The sequence below is a fragment of the Lactuca saligna genome, chromosome 4 (genome assembly GCF_052625555.1).
Source record: "Lactuca saligna cultivar CGN05327 chromosome 4, ASM5262555v1, whole genome shotgun sequence".
NCBI classification, from domain to species: Eukaryota; Viridiplantae; Streptophyta; class Magnoliopsida; order Asterales; family Asteraceae; genus Lactuca; species Lactuca saligna.
Window position 1 is genome coordinate 159062765 of NC_136420.1, and position 15494 is coordinate 159078258.

General features: G+C 33.0%; 1 protein-coding gene across 1 annotated transcript; it reads right to left on the reverse strand.

The window, feature by feature from the left end:
• Nucleotides 1-522: 522 nt before the first annotated feature.
• Nucleotides 523-1548, reverse strand: LOC145038889 (uncharacterized). Its single transcript, XM_078987109.1, has one exon. It carries the CDS (start codon nucleotides 1335-1337, stop codon nucleotides 639-641), a length of 699 nt encoding a protein of 232 aa, XP_078843235.1. The 5' UTR covers nucleotides 1338-1548; the 3' UTR covers nucleotides 523-638.
• Nucleotides 1549-15494: the final 13946 nt, after the last annotated feature.

Genomic DNA, 15494 nt, shown 5'->3' on the forward strand with positions numbered 1-15494 from the left:
TACCATCTCCAATGGGAAGGCAATGTAAAAGGGGGTCTTCTTCTCCTTTAATTTAATAATAAAGTTTTTCTTCCAAAACAACCTTCATATTAATTGCATATCTCAAATGTACAAAAAAAGGAAAGGAACATGTACAATACCCTATGAGAGATATTTTAATTTTAACTATCACGCCTCTAGTTTGGTTGCAAACCATTGGAATTTGTGTAAAACGACGACTCAGTCTAGCAGAATTTAGTGGGTTCTTTTGTCTTGTATCAAAATTAGTTTGCAAGAAAGTACGTACAAATCTATATAAAATTGTTTATCGATCATGTATAGCTTATGATTACATAGCTGGCTAGCTAGCTAATAATTAAAGAATGTGAACGCTTATATATGATTAAAGCAGGAAAACTGATCATGGAAGCTAGCTAAAGGAGATAAATCCGAAGATACATAAATATTGCAATAATCTTATTATCTTAATCAACGCCATGCGTTCTTAATCAGTAATTAAGTAGCTACAGCAAGAACAAGAAGTTAACAAAAGTGTTCATCTCTTAAATATCATGAGAACAAAAGAAAAGATGGAACAATAATAGTAATAAAACGACCAAAAAGACAGATGATGAATAGATAGATTAATTATAATGAATTCATCGACAGTATAATGGAAGGTTGTGAGTTGGAGTGGTTGGAGGTGTCTTTAGCAGCTGGGAATCAAAAGTGGAGCTCCGATGACGTTGATGATGAGGTGGCGGAGTAGCAGAAGAGGTGCAGCAGTTAAGCTGTTCCGTTTGTTGTTGCTCTTGCTGATCACCATCATACAAGAAGAATGAAGACGTTGAAGATGAAGATTTGAGGGTAGATCTTTGCTGCTGTTGATGGTTTTTCTTGTTGTCTGTCATCGTCTTCAAGATATTCTCAAAGAGAGGAACATCGCAGGGGATCTTGAGGATACCCTCTTGCTGAAATCCGAACTCTTCTTCTGCATCTCTTAAGAGTAGACTGAAAGCTTGATGTGTTAAGTAATCTGTAGGGATTACAAACTTCTTCATGGCATCTTCATCTCTCCCCACCCAAACAGCTAGGTATCCTTTTCGCACCACATCTTCTTGACCTGTACTACTGCTGCTGATATCTGAAAAAGATAGGGTTTTCTTGAGGAACTTGTTAAGACCTTTCGTTGTTGTCGTCTTAATGGGGACACCACCATTAATGTCGTCGTTGTTGTTGTTCTTGGAGGTTGCAGTCTTCTTCCACTTCTTAAGCATCTGCTGAAGCCTAACAATGTCTCGAATTTTGTTAGACTTCTTTGGTGGTAGTGGGGGTGGTAGATGCGAGGACTCGGCCATGATTTCTTCTATATGTTAATTAATGATTATACCTCCCTTAAATTCTTCGATCTCTAGCTATATATATATATATATACCCAGAGAGAAAGAGATGTTATGTGTACGTAATACGTCTTGTGAGTGAAAAAGATGGAAGATGTGATCTATATATACATGTAAATGTATATGTATACGTATATATGTGTGTGAAATGGAGATTTGGAATTGGAAAGGTGGTTGTCATGTATAACCTGTAAGTTGGTGCTCGCGGCTATTTATATTAGTAACTAATATCTCTATCGATGTTATAAAATATTTATAAATAATAAAATAAATACGAAAAGGTACAGGTTGATTAATAAAGTGTTTTTAATTGGGTTTATGTTAATATTGTAAACAAACGAGAATGATGATTAGGGTAGAAGAGGGTGGGGAGGGTAGGGTTCAATCATGGATGCATTGATTGGCTAATGAGTGGTGGAATTCAACTGCCCTCGATATCTAACCGATCTATATGTATTTATTTAATTAAATTAATAAAATTAAATCATTGTAAAATAAGAATAAAATGTTGAATTAAGCAATATTTATTGATGGGTTTGTTTACTTTATTTAGAAGCAAATGTTCTGCACACAAACACATGGTTGGTCAAATGGGTACCCCGTATTTAACGTACAACTAATCAATGCCTTAATGATAAATATTCTTATTTGTAATACTTTGTTATAAGGACAAAAAAGGGTATACAAATAAATAAGTCAATCGATTGTTCTTGTTAAAAAGTCAAAAAGCATGTACGAAATGCCAACAATTAAAGACACATAAATCTAGTTTTAATGTCGTAAATCTCAAAGGAGTTGCTTAGGAATTAGGATCGGATTTGAAAAAATGAAATGGAACATGTGATCTAACGATTGCTTAGGGTATGAAAAAAGTGGAAATAGTAAGCAAATGATGAGACAAGTTGCATAATGTTGCATAATATTATGAAGGGCATTTAATGGTAATGTGATGAGGGGTTTAAGTTCCAAGAAATGCATGTGGCTTCAGTAACTAATTAAGTCTATGTCTGCAGTTTAGTTTAATTCACCGTCTAATTACAAATATATAAAGGTAAGATATTAACAAATTGATCGGGCATTATTCGGGTTTATAGCTGAGTGGCATCCGATGTTGAGAAAGTGACTTTCGGCCCAAATTAAATGGTTGAAGGTTTAAATTGTTACTTAGTTTTAGATTAGAAAATGTCAGTAGCCGGTTAAAAAAAAACAAATTGATAAGACTTTCTGAGTTATTGCAATAAAGATCGACTATTATATTAAACAGGATAATGCCTTGATAGGGTTATATATATATATATATATATATATATATATATATATATATATATATATATATATATATATATATATATATATATATATATATATATATATATATATATATATATATATATATATATATATATATAGGGTTAGGTTCATGTGAGACGGTCTAATTTTGTGAGACCGTGAGACGCATTTTTTTATTTTTTTTTATTTTTAAAATTTTTTTTTAGTTAATTCAAGTTCCGAAAATAATATTTAAAAAAAGAATTTTTTGATTTTTCTATTTATTTTGCATTTTAAAATTATTTTTAGAATATGTACAGTGTAATATTCTATTTAGAATATTTCACGTATTTTTCAAAAAAAAAAGGATTTTTTTTATTTTATTTTTTATTTTTTTTAGTTAATTCAAGTTCCGAAAATAATATTTAAAAAAAGAATTTTTAGATTTTTCCATTTATTTTGCATTTTAAAGTTATTTTTTAAAATATGTCAGTGTAATATTGTATTTAGAATATTTCACGTATTTTTCAAAAAAAAAAAAAAACGAGATTTTTTTTTATTTTTTTTATTTTTTTTTTATTTTTTTTAGTTAATTCAAGTTCCGAAAATAATATTTAAAAAAAGAATTTTTGGATTTTTCCATTTATTTTGCATTTTAAAATTATTTTTAGATTTGGTTTACGGTCTCACAAAATTAGAATGGTCTCAAATGAACCTGAACCTATATATATATATATATATATATATATATATATATATATATATATATATATATATATATATATATATATATATATATATATATATATATATATATATATATATATATATAGTAGTCGTTACCCGCGCAAAGCGGCTGTAACAAATAGGTTGTTTCTGCAAATCGTTTTTTTCATATTAGTTTCAATTTATTGATTCTTTTTTCTTTTCGAGAAACACGAATAATTTTTTTTCGACGATACGTTTATTTTATAAAATGTTATGTTCCATAGAAAGTAAAGTCTAACTCTTTAAGAACAATATAATTATATTTTTACGTCAACGAGTTTGTTAGTGAAACAAATTTATATTAATATTGTATTTTTTTCTATATGCCCCATATTTAATTAGAAATCATTTTTATGATATAACATCCATTATCAATTAAAGTTCATCAAAATTTCAAAACTTGTAGACTTAAGGGGTTATTATCAAGTTATGACAATTGATAACTCCTCATACACATTTTTAAATTTCAAATTAGGAGAGTTGACAGGGAATTCAAATGTCAAGATAAGAAGAGATAAAGAGTAAAAGAAGGAAAAATAAGAACCAAATCAAAGTTGTTGATGTCCTCTGTATCTAGAAAGATAAGGACTTGACGTTTGAATGTTTCAATATTGCAGTATATGATTTATTGTGCATTAAACACTTGTACTTATTGCATTGTATTTTGTAGGATTTAAATTATTATATTATTTTAATTCTGATTTGTTATACTATTAGCTTAAACACTTGGACGTCTTAAATATACTTTTAGAAATAGTAAGGTTTGTATAATAATATAGTAAGATATATATATACACACCCTTAAAGGTATGTAATCTTAGATACTCAAACTCACCATAATATGTCATTTTGCATTATATATACATTGTAATTATCCAACGTTCTTATAATTTAACTTCTAAATTGATTTACTTTCCATTTTTTTTTAATTTCACATTTATCTTCTCTCACATAATTTTCATTTTCAAGTATAACATATGTTGGGTGCAAAGTTATTCATTTATGACTTTGTAAATGGGTTGACTTTTGCAGATTTAGTTGCATGTGGCGCATTAGCCTTATGACTTATGGGATAGAGAGTGAGAGAGGCATGTAAACACCTGTATATAAGGTGGGTTCATACCACTTATGGAGGTGTACTTGAGAGATGTAGTTCATAGTGACTAGTGAATGAGATATTAATGAAGTTCTAGACTAGTTCATTTTTTTTTACTCATTTACTATGATCGAATACACATTTTAGCACCCAAATCACCGTGTTCATTGTGTGTTATTTAATTCCGCATGTCAAACCAATGTTCTTAAATCACTATATTTGGTATCAGAGTGGGTCTTCGAATATCAACGTGATTTTTTGAAGAACGATTCTCGGTTTGGCAAAATTTGTCACAATTGGAGCCTTTGTGGTGAGTTTCTCTCTATGATCTCTCTTAATCTTATTGAATTGTGCATCACATTTTTGAGTTTTGATCAATTTGTTTCGTTGAATCTAATCCGTTTTAACCTCATTGGTTATTCAACAAATTCTTTTTAAAGATCAATCCCAAACAAAAGTTTTAATTCATTCGATTTATTTAAATCTAAATGTTGTAATCGGTGTACTGTTCATCTAGAAACTTTGAATCCCAATTTAGTGACAATTCATTGAATTTTGATTCAAAAGCCCAAATGATCATAATCCATTACTGTTCACGTATCTTTAGCCTAAAAGTGTTTGATCCAATTTCTTTAAACTATGAGCATCACAATCTGATTAAATTCATTTGATTCTTCATTCATCAACGTCATATGCAGTATCAAATTGTATGTTTGATTCAAGATCTTTCCATTTCTTTCATCGCTTATAATTCAATGTTGTGTTCTTGAGTTTTGATTTCCATTCATCAAACAAATCAATTCAATTGTAAAGTCGATTTCAAAAGTTAGAATTTCGTGTTCTTGGATAATTGATGTTTGGATTGATTTGGATTCTTACTATCGATGAAATTTTGATATCGATTTGATCATATCGCAACTTCTTGCTATGAATGATTGATGATGATAATGAACAGTGAAGAATGTCAGATGAATTTCATTAAAATTGGTATTTGATCTTACAAGTGGTTTACAAAAAAATTGTTTGATGTTTGTCGGCATGTAGAACGAAGCCTGTGATTTGAGATCATATGAAAACTTTCGAAGAATTTGGAGTCGGTTGCTTTTCAAATAGACTAGGGAATTAAGTATCGATATTTTGGAGTTTGATCAATTTTGAATGGTTATAGTTTGATGTTTTTAATGTCGATGATTGATTATTTTGATTTCGAATGCCTTGATTTGGAGTCAATAATCGACGACTAGGAGTATCGATATGATAACAAAAGCATGGAATTTGGGCTAATCGATTTTAGATTCGAATATTCTGATTTCGAAGGTCTAATATGGAATTGAGTCAATTTGCATAAAGAACGAACAAGTTAATTGATCATGTTTAGGTAGTCAATAATCGAAGCTTGAATATTGACTGGATTGACTAAAAAGCAAATTAGGAGGATTAGTTGTTGATGTCGAAAATTGTTGGTATTAATATCGAATAATTTTGGGGATCATGGGTTTTGTTAACGAAGCGGGATGATCGAAATATTTGGTCTTGTGGATTTCGATAAGACACATAAATTTTCGAAAATGGTTCTCAATATTTTGTAAGTTTAACAGTTTTGACCCACATTCGATATTTGATGTTATCTTCGAAAGTTTGAAGTGTGGTGCAGAACTTTCGAAATTAGACCTTATATTTTCGAAAGTCTGACATATTGTATCCATCTTCGAATGTTGGGACAACTTTTCAAAAGTTCATAAGAAAAGAAAGATGTTTCGCAATTAGACCCTGTAGTTTTGAAAGTTAGACAATATGTGGGCATTTTCGAAAATTTGAAGCAAGTGGCAACAATTTCGAATGTTGCACATACACTTTCGAATGTTTGGCAGTTTTTACCCAACTTCAACATTTGGGGTGATTTTCGAAGTTTTGGAGGACAAAAGGCAGAAATTTCGAAATCAGTCTCTGAAGTTTCAAAATTTTGGTTATTCATACCCAATTTCGATATTGGACTGATTTTGCTAAGAAATTTGAAGAACATGCATTTCAGGCCACTACAGTTGATGCGTACTGACGCTTTCTACCTAGTTTCAAAAAAGGGGGAGAGTTTTGAATTTTTGACTATCTTGGGCGCACCAAGTCACTACAGAATTTTGAAATTGACAATTTCTACCCATTTTTGAGAAATTTTGTCAATGGCGGTCCGTGAACGAAGCTAAAAATTGTAGATTTTTTAGATTTTCCAAATTGAAGCACAAAGTTTATGCCACATATTAAGGGGGAGTTATGACACAAAAATTTCCAAATATAGTACATTCTCTTTCCTTGATGGTTTTATAATCAAATTTCAATTATAAAAGAAGGAGACATTTATATGGAAATTCGAAGTTGAATTTTTCATATTACACGAACTTGAAGACCAAAGTGACCTTGATTTTTTGAGAGTTATGAAATGATGCAATTGGAGATTTGGAAGTGATTTCAGTTCAAGATGGGTTTGTATTTATTAAAGATTTACGTGGTGTGTTTTTATGCTCAACTTTTGGGTGATTATTTGGAGTTTGAGAAGCTCTTGAACATTCGTTGATGCTCGGTTCGTATGGTCTTACATCCTAGAACCCAAATTAAAGAATCATGGACGAATTGAAGATTTAAAGTTCATCTCAACATATGTCAAGCTTGAGGCTCGAATCGCATAGTTGCTCGATTTTAGAAGATTTGAAGTGGGCCATCCATTCCTAACTTTGAGGAGGAGAATGTTGGGTGCAAAGTTATTCATGTATGACTTTGTAAATGGGTTGAATTTTGTAGACCCACTTGCATGTGGTGAATTAGCCTTATGACTTATGAGATAGAGAGTGAGAGAGAGACATGTAAACACCTCTATAAAATGTGGGTTCATACCACTTATAGAGGTGTGCTTGAGAGGTGTAGTTTATAGTGACTAATGAGTGAGATATTTACGAGGTTCTAGAGTAGTTCCTTTTTTTTGTACTCATTTACTATGATCGAATACACCTTTTAGCATCCAAATCAACGTGTTCATTGTGTATTCTTTAATTTTGCACGCCAAACCAATGTTCTTAAATCACTACAATATATAGCCTAGCAGGTGTTCGAAAAAAAAAGATATGATGTAAGAGAAAAGATAATAGTGAAATTTCGAAAATCTTGAAAGTAAATCAAGTGAGGGAATGAATTTTAAGAACATTACAATGAATATATCAAACAAAACGACGTATTATGGTGGGTTTGGGTACCTAAGCTTATATACCCTTAAGGGTATATTCATTTTTCCCATATATATATATATATATATATATATATATATATATATATATATATATATATATGAACAATCTCAAAAATTTATATACGGACATGGGAGGTCACTATAAGCCGACCAACGAGTAAACGGAGGTTAACCGGAGGAATAACAACAAAATGACGCATGAGATCAAGGCCCCTACAAAATTCTATGTAGTTAGTTTCCAGGATGGTATCAGCAATGATGAACTACAAAAACCATTCTCTAACTTTGGAAGAGTAGTTGATGTGTACTTTGTCAGGAAGAAGGATTACCATAAGAAAAATTTTGCATTTAATAGATTCGCAAAAGTAGATGACGCTAAGACTTTGTAGGCAAGATTACATGGTATCAAATGCAAGGCGATGGTACTGTAGATAAACATTTCAAAGCATCAACGCAAGTCGGTTCAATTCCATTAATCCCATCAAAACGTAAGAAGCAGGACATTTCCCCTCAGCAAGGTGGCTCCCCCACAAAACGTGTGGGTTAGAGCCAGCAGAACTTTTGCTCAGGTTATCACAGGTACAAAAAAATAGCAAGCAAGTAGAACCACACCATCGATTATACTAAAATCTAATACTAGCATGAGTGGATGGTTGAAGAAGAAAAATGTTCTTATTGGGAAAGTTCATAGTCTTGATCATATAAGTACCCTTCATGCCTTGGAAATTGTGACAGAAGAAACCAAATGCATAGGTGGTCTCAGACTTACCATTTACTTCAATTGCTTTGTGCATGCAACGAAATTTTTGGAAGATAAAAATAAATGGAAAGACTGGTTCAAATCGTTACGGTGGGTCGACCTTCATGAACACAAATACGAAAGAATTGCATGGTCGAAAATCCTTAGTGTACCCTCAGCGTTGTAGGAACAACTTTTCAATAAATGTCAGCAGATTCGAAAAGGTTATCAATTTGTTTGACTCAATTTCAAATAGGAGAGACTACTCAATGGGAAGAGTGGGTATCCTAATGTCAAAAAGAATACGGATTAGCAAATAAGTCATAATCAAATCCAATAGTGCTGACTTCCAAGTTGGTGTGGTAGAATATATAGATGACTGGTCACCTTTCAAGCCAACTCCCTTTGACAAGGTAGAGGATTATGAAGATGAGGAAGATAAATAGGATGGCATATCAGATACATGGATGGAGGATGAATCCAATGAACCGGAAGAAGGGGAATTCCGACCTGATCAAATATGGGATCAAAACGAAGGAAACTCCAACAAAAACATATATCATCTTTGGCACAAAGACGGTGGTGCTGAAATACATGGAAAACAATGATAACACTTCTCCGGAGAAGAAACAGTGGGCGTGAATATCTAGTTAAATACAATTAATGTTGTGATTCATTCTAGCACAGGGGTGATGGTTGATGTTCCATATACATATGGTTGTGCGCCGCAACTAGATGGAATACCTCATGTACTTACTTTGGACCCTACTTTATCCACTGGGCTCCCTAAGACTACTGCTTTTAGGCCAATTGGAAACTTTTCCCCTCTTGGATGTTTTGGCCATTCCCAACAAGTCACACAGTCCCCATATTCTCATTTAACTCCCCTAAAGCCCAAACTAAGGATAAAAGCTTTAGCAAAGATTCAAACAGTGGTGGTCTGACATTACAAAAGCGAAATCGAGAGAGAGCGGGGTCTCAATCGAACCACTTCTCCATGATAAATACTTCCCCTTCTAAAGATGTCTGTAAACCCACCTCATTGCATCTCAGTTAAATTCATCTATATCTACAAACTCTAATTTTGACCTCAATTTAAACCCCTCAAAATCTAAGTCGATAGTGAGACCTGAAGTCAGTGATTTAGTTTCAAGTTCAAATGAAACTGTGAAAATTACGGAGATTAGGGCTGCAATTGGCTTTCAACATGATGCAAGTAACTCCATACTCACTAAAATTCTAGGAGATAATGTTGTGTGTGAAGCCATTTATTGGGTTGGTCAAAAAGAAAGTGTTAGAAAACAAAAAGCCATAATTTAAGGAGTATATATGTTTTTCTGATTGATGGACAGTCGTATCTTATAACATTCTTTACCGTTCCTTTTTTCATTGACTAGTTATCATTTCAATCTCTATATAAGTGGTTACTCATTATTTGTAAAAGATACACAACACAAGAAATAAAACACTCCTAGTTACCCGTGTGTGGATCACCTTAAGTTCTTGGGTTCTTCATTGTTACAGTTTGTGGGAATAAAGTGTGTGACATTATTATGTGTGTGTGATACTTGTTTGTTACACCCCCAAACCAAAGATGGCAGAAATGTCTACGGTGGAGGACTTCATGTATAGTATCACAAAGACGAGTATAATAGTGCTCAAAGTAAATAGAACCATTATAAATATAATCAAGAAAGTTACATGGTTTTATAAGAGTACATGTTTCAAAATAGATTACAATATAATGACAAAATGTTTTGATTAATGCCGAAGCGTTCCATCCTTAAAAGCTGGTAGTCACCGATTTCTATTGATTACCTGAGAATACAAGTAAATTTTGAAAGAGTGCCAACGATTACATTGGTGAGTGCATAAGCTTTTTTATATAGAGTAGAAATCCTTTCTTTGAAAATGTAAAGTATGCACAAGAAAAATCCCATATTTTCCTCATAAATTGTGTTGCAGTCTTAAGACCCAAAGACCTAAAATGTACAAGTATTTTACCATACTTATAATAGTGTATGTAGACTTATAAAAACAAAACCCCTTTGAACATAGAGATCCATGTAAACTAGATGTATTGTTATTTCCCTATGTGAGTCGTTATAACCATACTTATTGATATGGTAGCCTGCGAAGACGTTCTTCAGGCGTCGGAATGTTATGACAGTTGTCACCCCAGACCTGTCGGTCTAGCTGTTGCATGAAACTAAGGTGTGGGTTGTCAATCCCAATATAAATTTCGAAATTAAAGACAATTTAAATTTAAATTTAAAATTTTTGATTTAATAAATATAAATTAATTAAACCTTTAATTAATTTTATTAAACCAATTGAGGATTATCCAATTAAATTAATGAAAATAATTTAACCTAATCCTCTCCACTAATTTTCGAAAAACATGGGAGGGTTAATTCAAAACTTATAATTATCCAATTAATCACATAAATAGATAATTACCAAAAATAAGAAAACCATATCATGAAACCCTAATTTTCAAAAATATCAAATCTTGGGGAGGAAGGCAAGGATTTCAATCCTTGCCATATTTTGAAAATCAAGAGGGTTTAGGAAACCCTAATTTTTGAAACTTTTAGGACAAGGGAAAGGGTTAAAATGCTTTTCCAAAATTTCGAAATCTAGGGTTAAGAAACCTTAATTTCAAAAACCCTATGTCTAAAAGGGTTTATTTACCATAAACCCTAATTGATCAAATTCAACCAATTTTAATCAAATTCAACAGAAAACAAGCCATGGCTCTAATAACACTAATGTGTTTTTAGCATAACAAACAATCATATGTATGCATGCAACCCTAATTGCTTTGATTTATGGTTTCTCTAATTGAACATACAAGTATTGAAAATCAAAAGGAAAACCCCTAAAAGGTATATACTATTTTCAAAATTAATAACATAAGATAGTAAACATACCTTTGATTGTTATGCAGTAATAACAATATGAATCCAAGAGTTCTTGAAGCTTGAGAGCAAGTGTCACAAGTGTTACACCTCTAATGAATTAAACCAAGCAAGAGGATGATAGAGGAGACAGGAGAGAAGCTCTTAGAAATTTGGTTATCCTTCTGGGATTCAGGTGGCCAAAAATCACAATCCTTGTGGGTCTATTTATATTACAGATAGGATACACAAGATAACCATAATTTGAATAAAATATTATTAATTCAAATTGGTAACTATCCGCCTCCTTAATTATTTACTTAGGATAATATAAAAACCTTAATTATCCTTAGTAAAATCGTCCACCACCTTCTAGGAAGATTCTGGAACTTTTTGTTCAATTATTGAACAGTTGCACTTTAGTCCCTACACTTTTAGTTAATTCTTCTAATCCCAAAATTAATTCCAATTAATTTCTAATTAAATATTAATTAAATAATATGATTTCTAATTAACATATTAATTTCATAATACATTAATAATTTTTTTTATTTTAATTTATTAATCAAATAATAAATTCAACCTATCTTCAGATGTCATCCTGTCTAGTTGCTAGTTATGAGGGCAACCCTAAAGGACGATGCTACTATCAATTCAAGTATATACCAGTTATAGTTATGGGCTTAGACACCTAATCTAACACGAATATCAGCTATTGAGGATCTCTACAATATTATCTAAATATCTTGGACTAAAACCTTCTTGAACAAAAATCCATATTTCATACAAGAACCCGACTTATGAATTCTCATGTTTTACCCATTGACTCCAAAAGAGAATTCAAAGGCTTAGATCTCATAACCATCATTACCACCTTCTAAAAGGTCTAAACACACCTCCTTAAGGCCCAAATCCTTTACACAACCAACTTCCAGCCCACAGCCCTAAATTATAGATTGATCCCGAACAATGTGTTTCAACTCTCCCCCGATTAAATTAGATTTCTTCCTCAAAATCACTCCTTAACATCCTCCTAGAAACAAACTCTTCGACCAAAACCTTCTAGAGCTGAACAAAACATTGATCCCAAAAATACCCATCCAACACAATACTGCTATGATTCTGAAATCCCATCACTTGCCTAACCTCCACATAGGTGGAACAAATCTAAAACATAATCACAAGATTCTCTACCAAAAGCCAACTCGATACATAACTCATAACCTAAGATCCAAGTATTAACACTTGCATTTCACCGAAACTTTCTGAATCACCACATCCAATCACTAAATTGGGATATAAATATCCCCAAACTACCGCTAAGACTACGAGTCTTACACATGGCTCAGCAACCATGTTCCTAAGAATCCAACCGATAAGGCTATCCATGCCTATGCACTACACCATGCCACTCTCCGGCCAAATAATCATCCCAGTAAAACCATAATCCAATTCCCTGACCCAACCGGTCTCTACCAAGTCTCACCTGCATTGCCAGAGACATACGGGGCTTGCCCATTATTGGAATAGTGTCTAAGGCTGCAACTATATTAGGCAAGTATTTGACCCGGTTGTGCATAGTCCTTTTGGGTTGCCTTCACCATAGCAACTTGATGGATGATTTGTTAAGAGAGAGTAAATATTATAAGGAATAATATATGGTTATTTGATTAATATAAGTCATAGATTAATTGGAATTAATTTGGTGACTTAAAGAGATTAATTAAATAAGAGGGTATAAACTGTCAATTGTTTGATAGTTACACTTTAGACTATAAATCCTTATCCAAGATAGGATGGACGATTTCTAGGGCTTGGATAAGCCAAAAATCGTCCATAGGGTTATCAAGGAAAGGATATGGATTAACTTAAAGTCTAAGTTATCCAATTAGGGTTAAAGCTGTAATCCTTAAGGAGTCTACAAGTATAAATAGACCCTAGGGGTGAGGGAATTCGACACACCATCTAAAGTAGAGATACTCTGGCCGAATTCCTCCCCTCTCCTCTCTCCAAAATCATCTTTCTTGCTATTGGTGTTTGTAAGCCATTAGAGGAGTGACATTTGTGACTCTAGAAGCTCCAAGACAACAAGATCAACAAGGAATTCAAAGGTATGGTTCTAGATCTATTTCAATGTTGTTATTTAACCTAATTAGGCATTAGAAGTCTTGGATTCAAAGCATGTTTAATTAGAAAGCCTAGATCCGAGCATTAGGGTTTTGCATGCGCACATAGGAAAGTTCTTATGGCTAAAACCCATCAGTGGTATCAGAGCCTAGCTTGGTTTTCTTTAAATTGTTGCTTGATTAACTGAAACAAACCTGCAAAATTCGATTTTTTGGTTTCTGAGTCATGGACTCGGCGAGTTCCAAAGTGGACTCGGCGAGTTGCCCTGACTCGGCGAGTCCCTTTGTGTACTCGGCGAGTCCGGGCGTCAGGATTAGCCAAAACCAGGATTTTTTCATGTTTATCTTATGGAAACTTACCTTAATCATATTAGATCAACCCTAATCCGATTTTTTGATATATATGACTATAATCTTGATCTAATTAAAGATATTTATCATCTAATAAAATATTTAATTTCCTTATATGATAATTAATAAATTATTTTGGTAATTATCTTAACAGAAATCTTGGATAAATCAAATATAGATAATTAGGATATTAATTGTTAATTGGAATTATTTGTTATTTGATCCTCCATGTTTTAAATGTTTAAAAACTTGCCCTCAAGTTTTGAAATTTATATTTGTGATTAAAAGTTTTAATTTAGACAACTTAAATTTCAAACCCTACGTTTTAAAAAGGTTTCAAACGCAACCTTATACTAATATGATATTACTAGAATAATATATATATGTATAACTAAATGCTAGTCTTACCGTTAGTAGGCCTCATTCACGAAGCCGATCTATAAGGTGGGTATAAGGTTGCGGCCTATAAAATGGCGCTTAATGGGTGTACACTCACACCCACTGCTTGCTTGATTGGTGGAGGGTCGTTAGCCGAACGGGTAGGATAGGGCAACCTCATCCTCTCATTAAAAGTATAATAAGTAATACAAAGTAACTACACGTTTTAAAAATTTCCCAATCTTAGTTACTTTAGGAAAAGTGAATTGATGCAATCCCATGAAATTACACTTTGCACCCTTGCTAAGAAGTTAGTGGAGCGTGTGTGGTTTACCGGCACACTAATTGGTTCTAAGCAAAGGTGGCAAAGGGTGATTCATTGTTTATCATAGTTTGATGGAGCGTGTGTGGTTTACCGGCACATCGAATAGGTGATCGTTACAATGAAGGCACCATGTGAATTTGCATGGTAATTCACACCCGCTTTGTGATCCTCGGCATCCCAGTCACAAACAAAAGGGGCATATCGAGATTTAAACATGCCATTGAATAGTTTCAATGAATCTCATCCAAACCTAAGAATTCTCAATACACTTAGGACTAATAGTCTAGGTTTTGTAACGGAGAATTAGTGAATCGTCATTCTACCTTCAATTTATTTTCATGTTAGATTACGACATCCCTTTTCTAATATGCAAATGTTATTGTTGGATCCTAACCCTAATTTTTCTTATTGGGTGATAATTAGGGATTCTTATTCTAATCTATCTTTGTCCTTTCTATAGATGTCGAACGCAAACAACGCTGCTGCTAGTTCTTTCACGTTGATGAGCCTTTGCCAAAAGGTCACCTTCGATGGAACGAACTTTAGCGAATGGATAAGATACATTCGCACCATTGCTCGCTATGAGGATAAGGAGTACGTCCTCGATGAAAAGCTTGAGAAGATCAACCCCGTAATCGCTACTCCGGCTGAAATCACCGCTTTTGAGACTCATGAGCGAGATGCAACGAAGGTACATTGCATCATGATTGCCACCAAAACGCGAGACAAGAGCGTTATGAGATTTTCACTAACATGATTTCCGCTAAGATGGGTCATGGAGAATCTCTAACCGTGCACCTGCAAAAGATGCAAAGGTATGTCGATCGCCTTCACAAGTTAAATGTTGACTTTGGGGAAGACTTGGCGATCGACATGGTGCTTCACTCTTTGCCTCCGATGTACAACCAATTTAGGATGACCTACCACA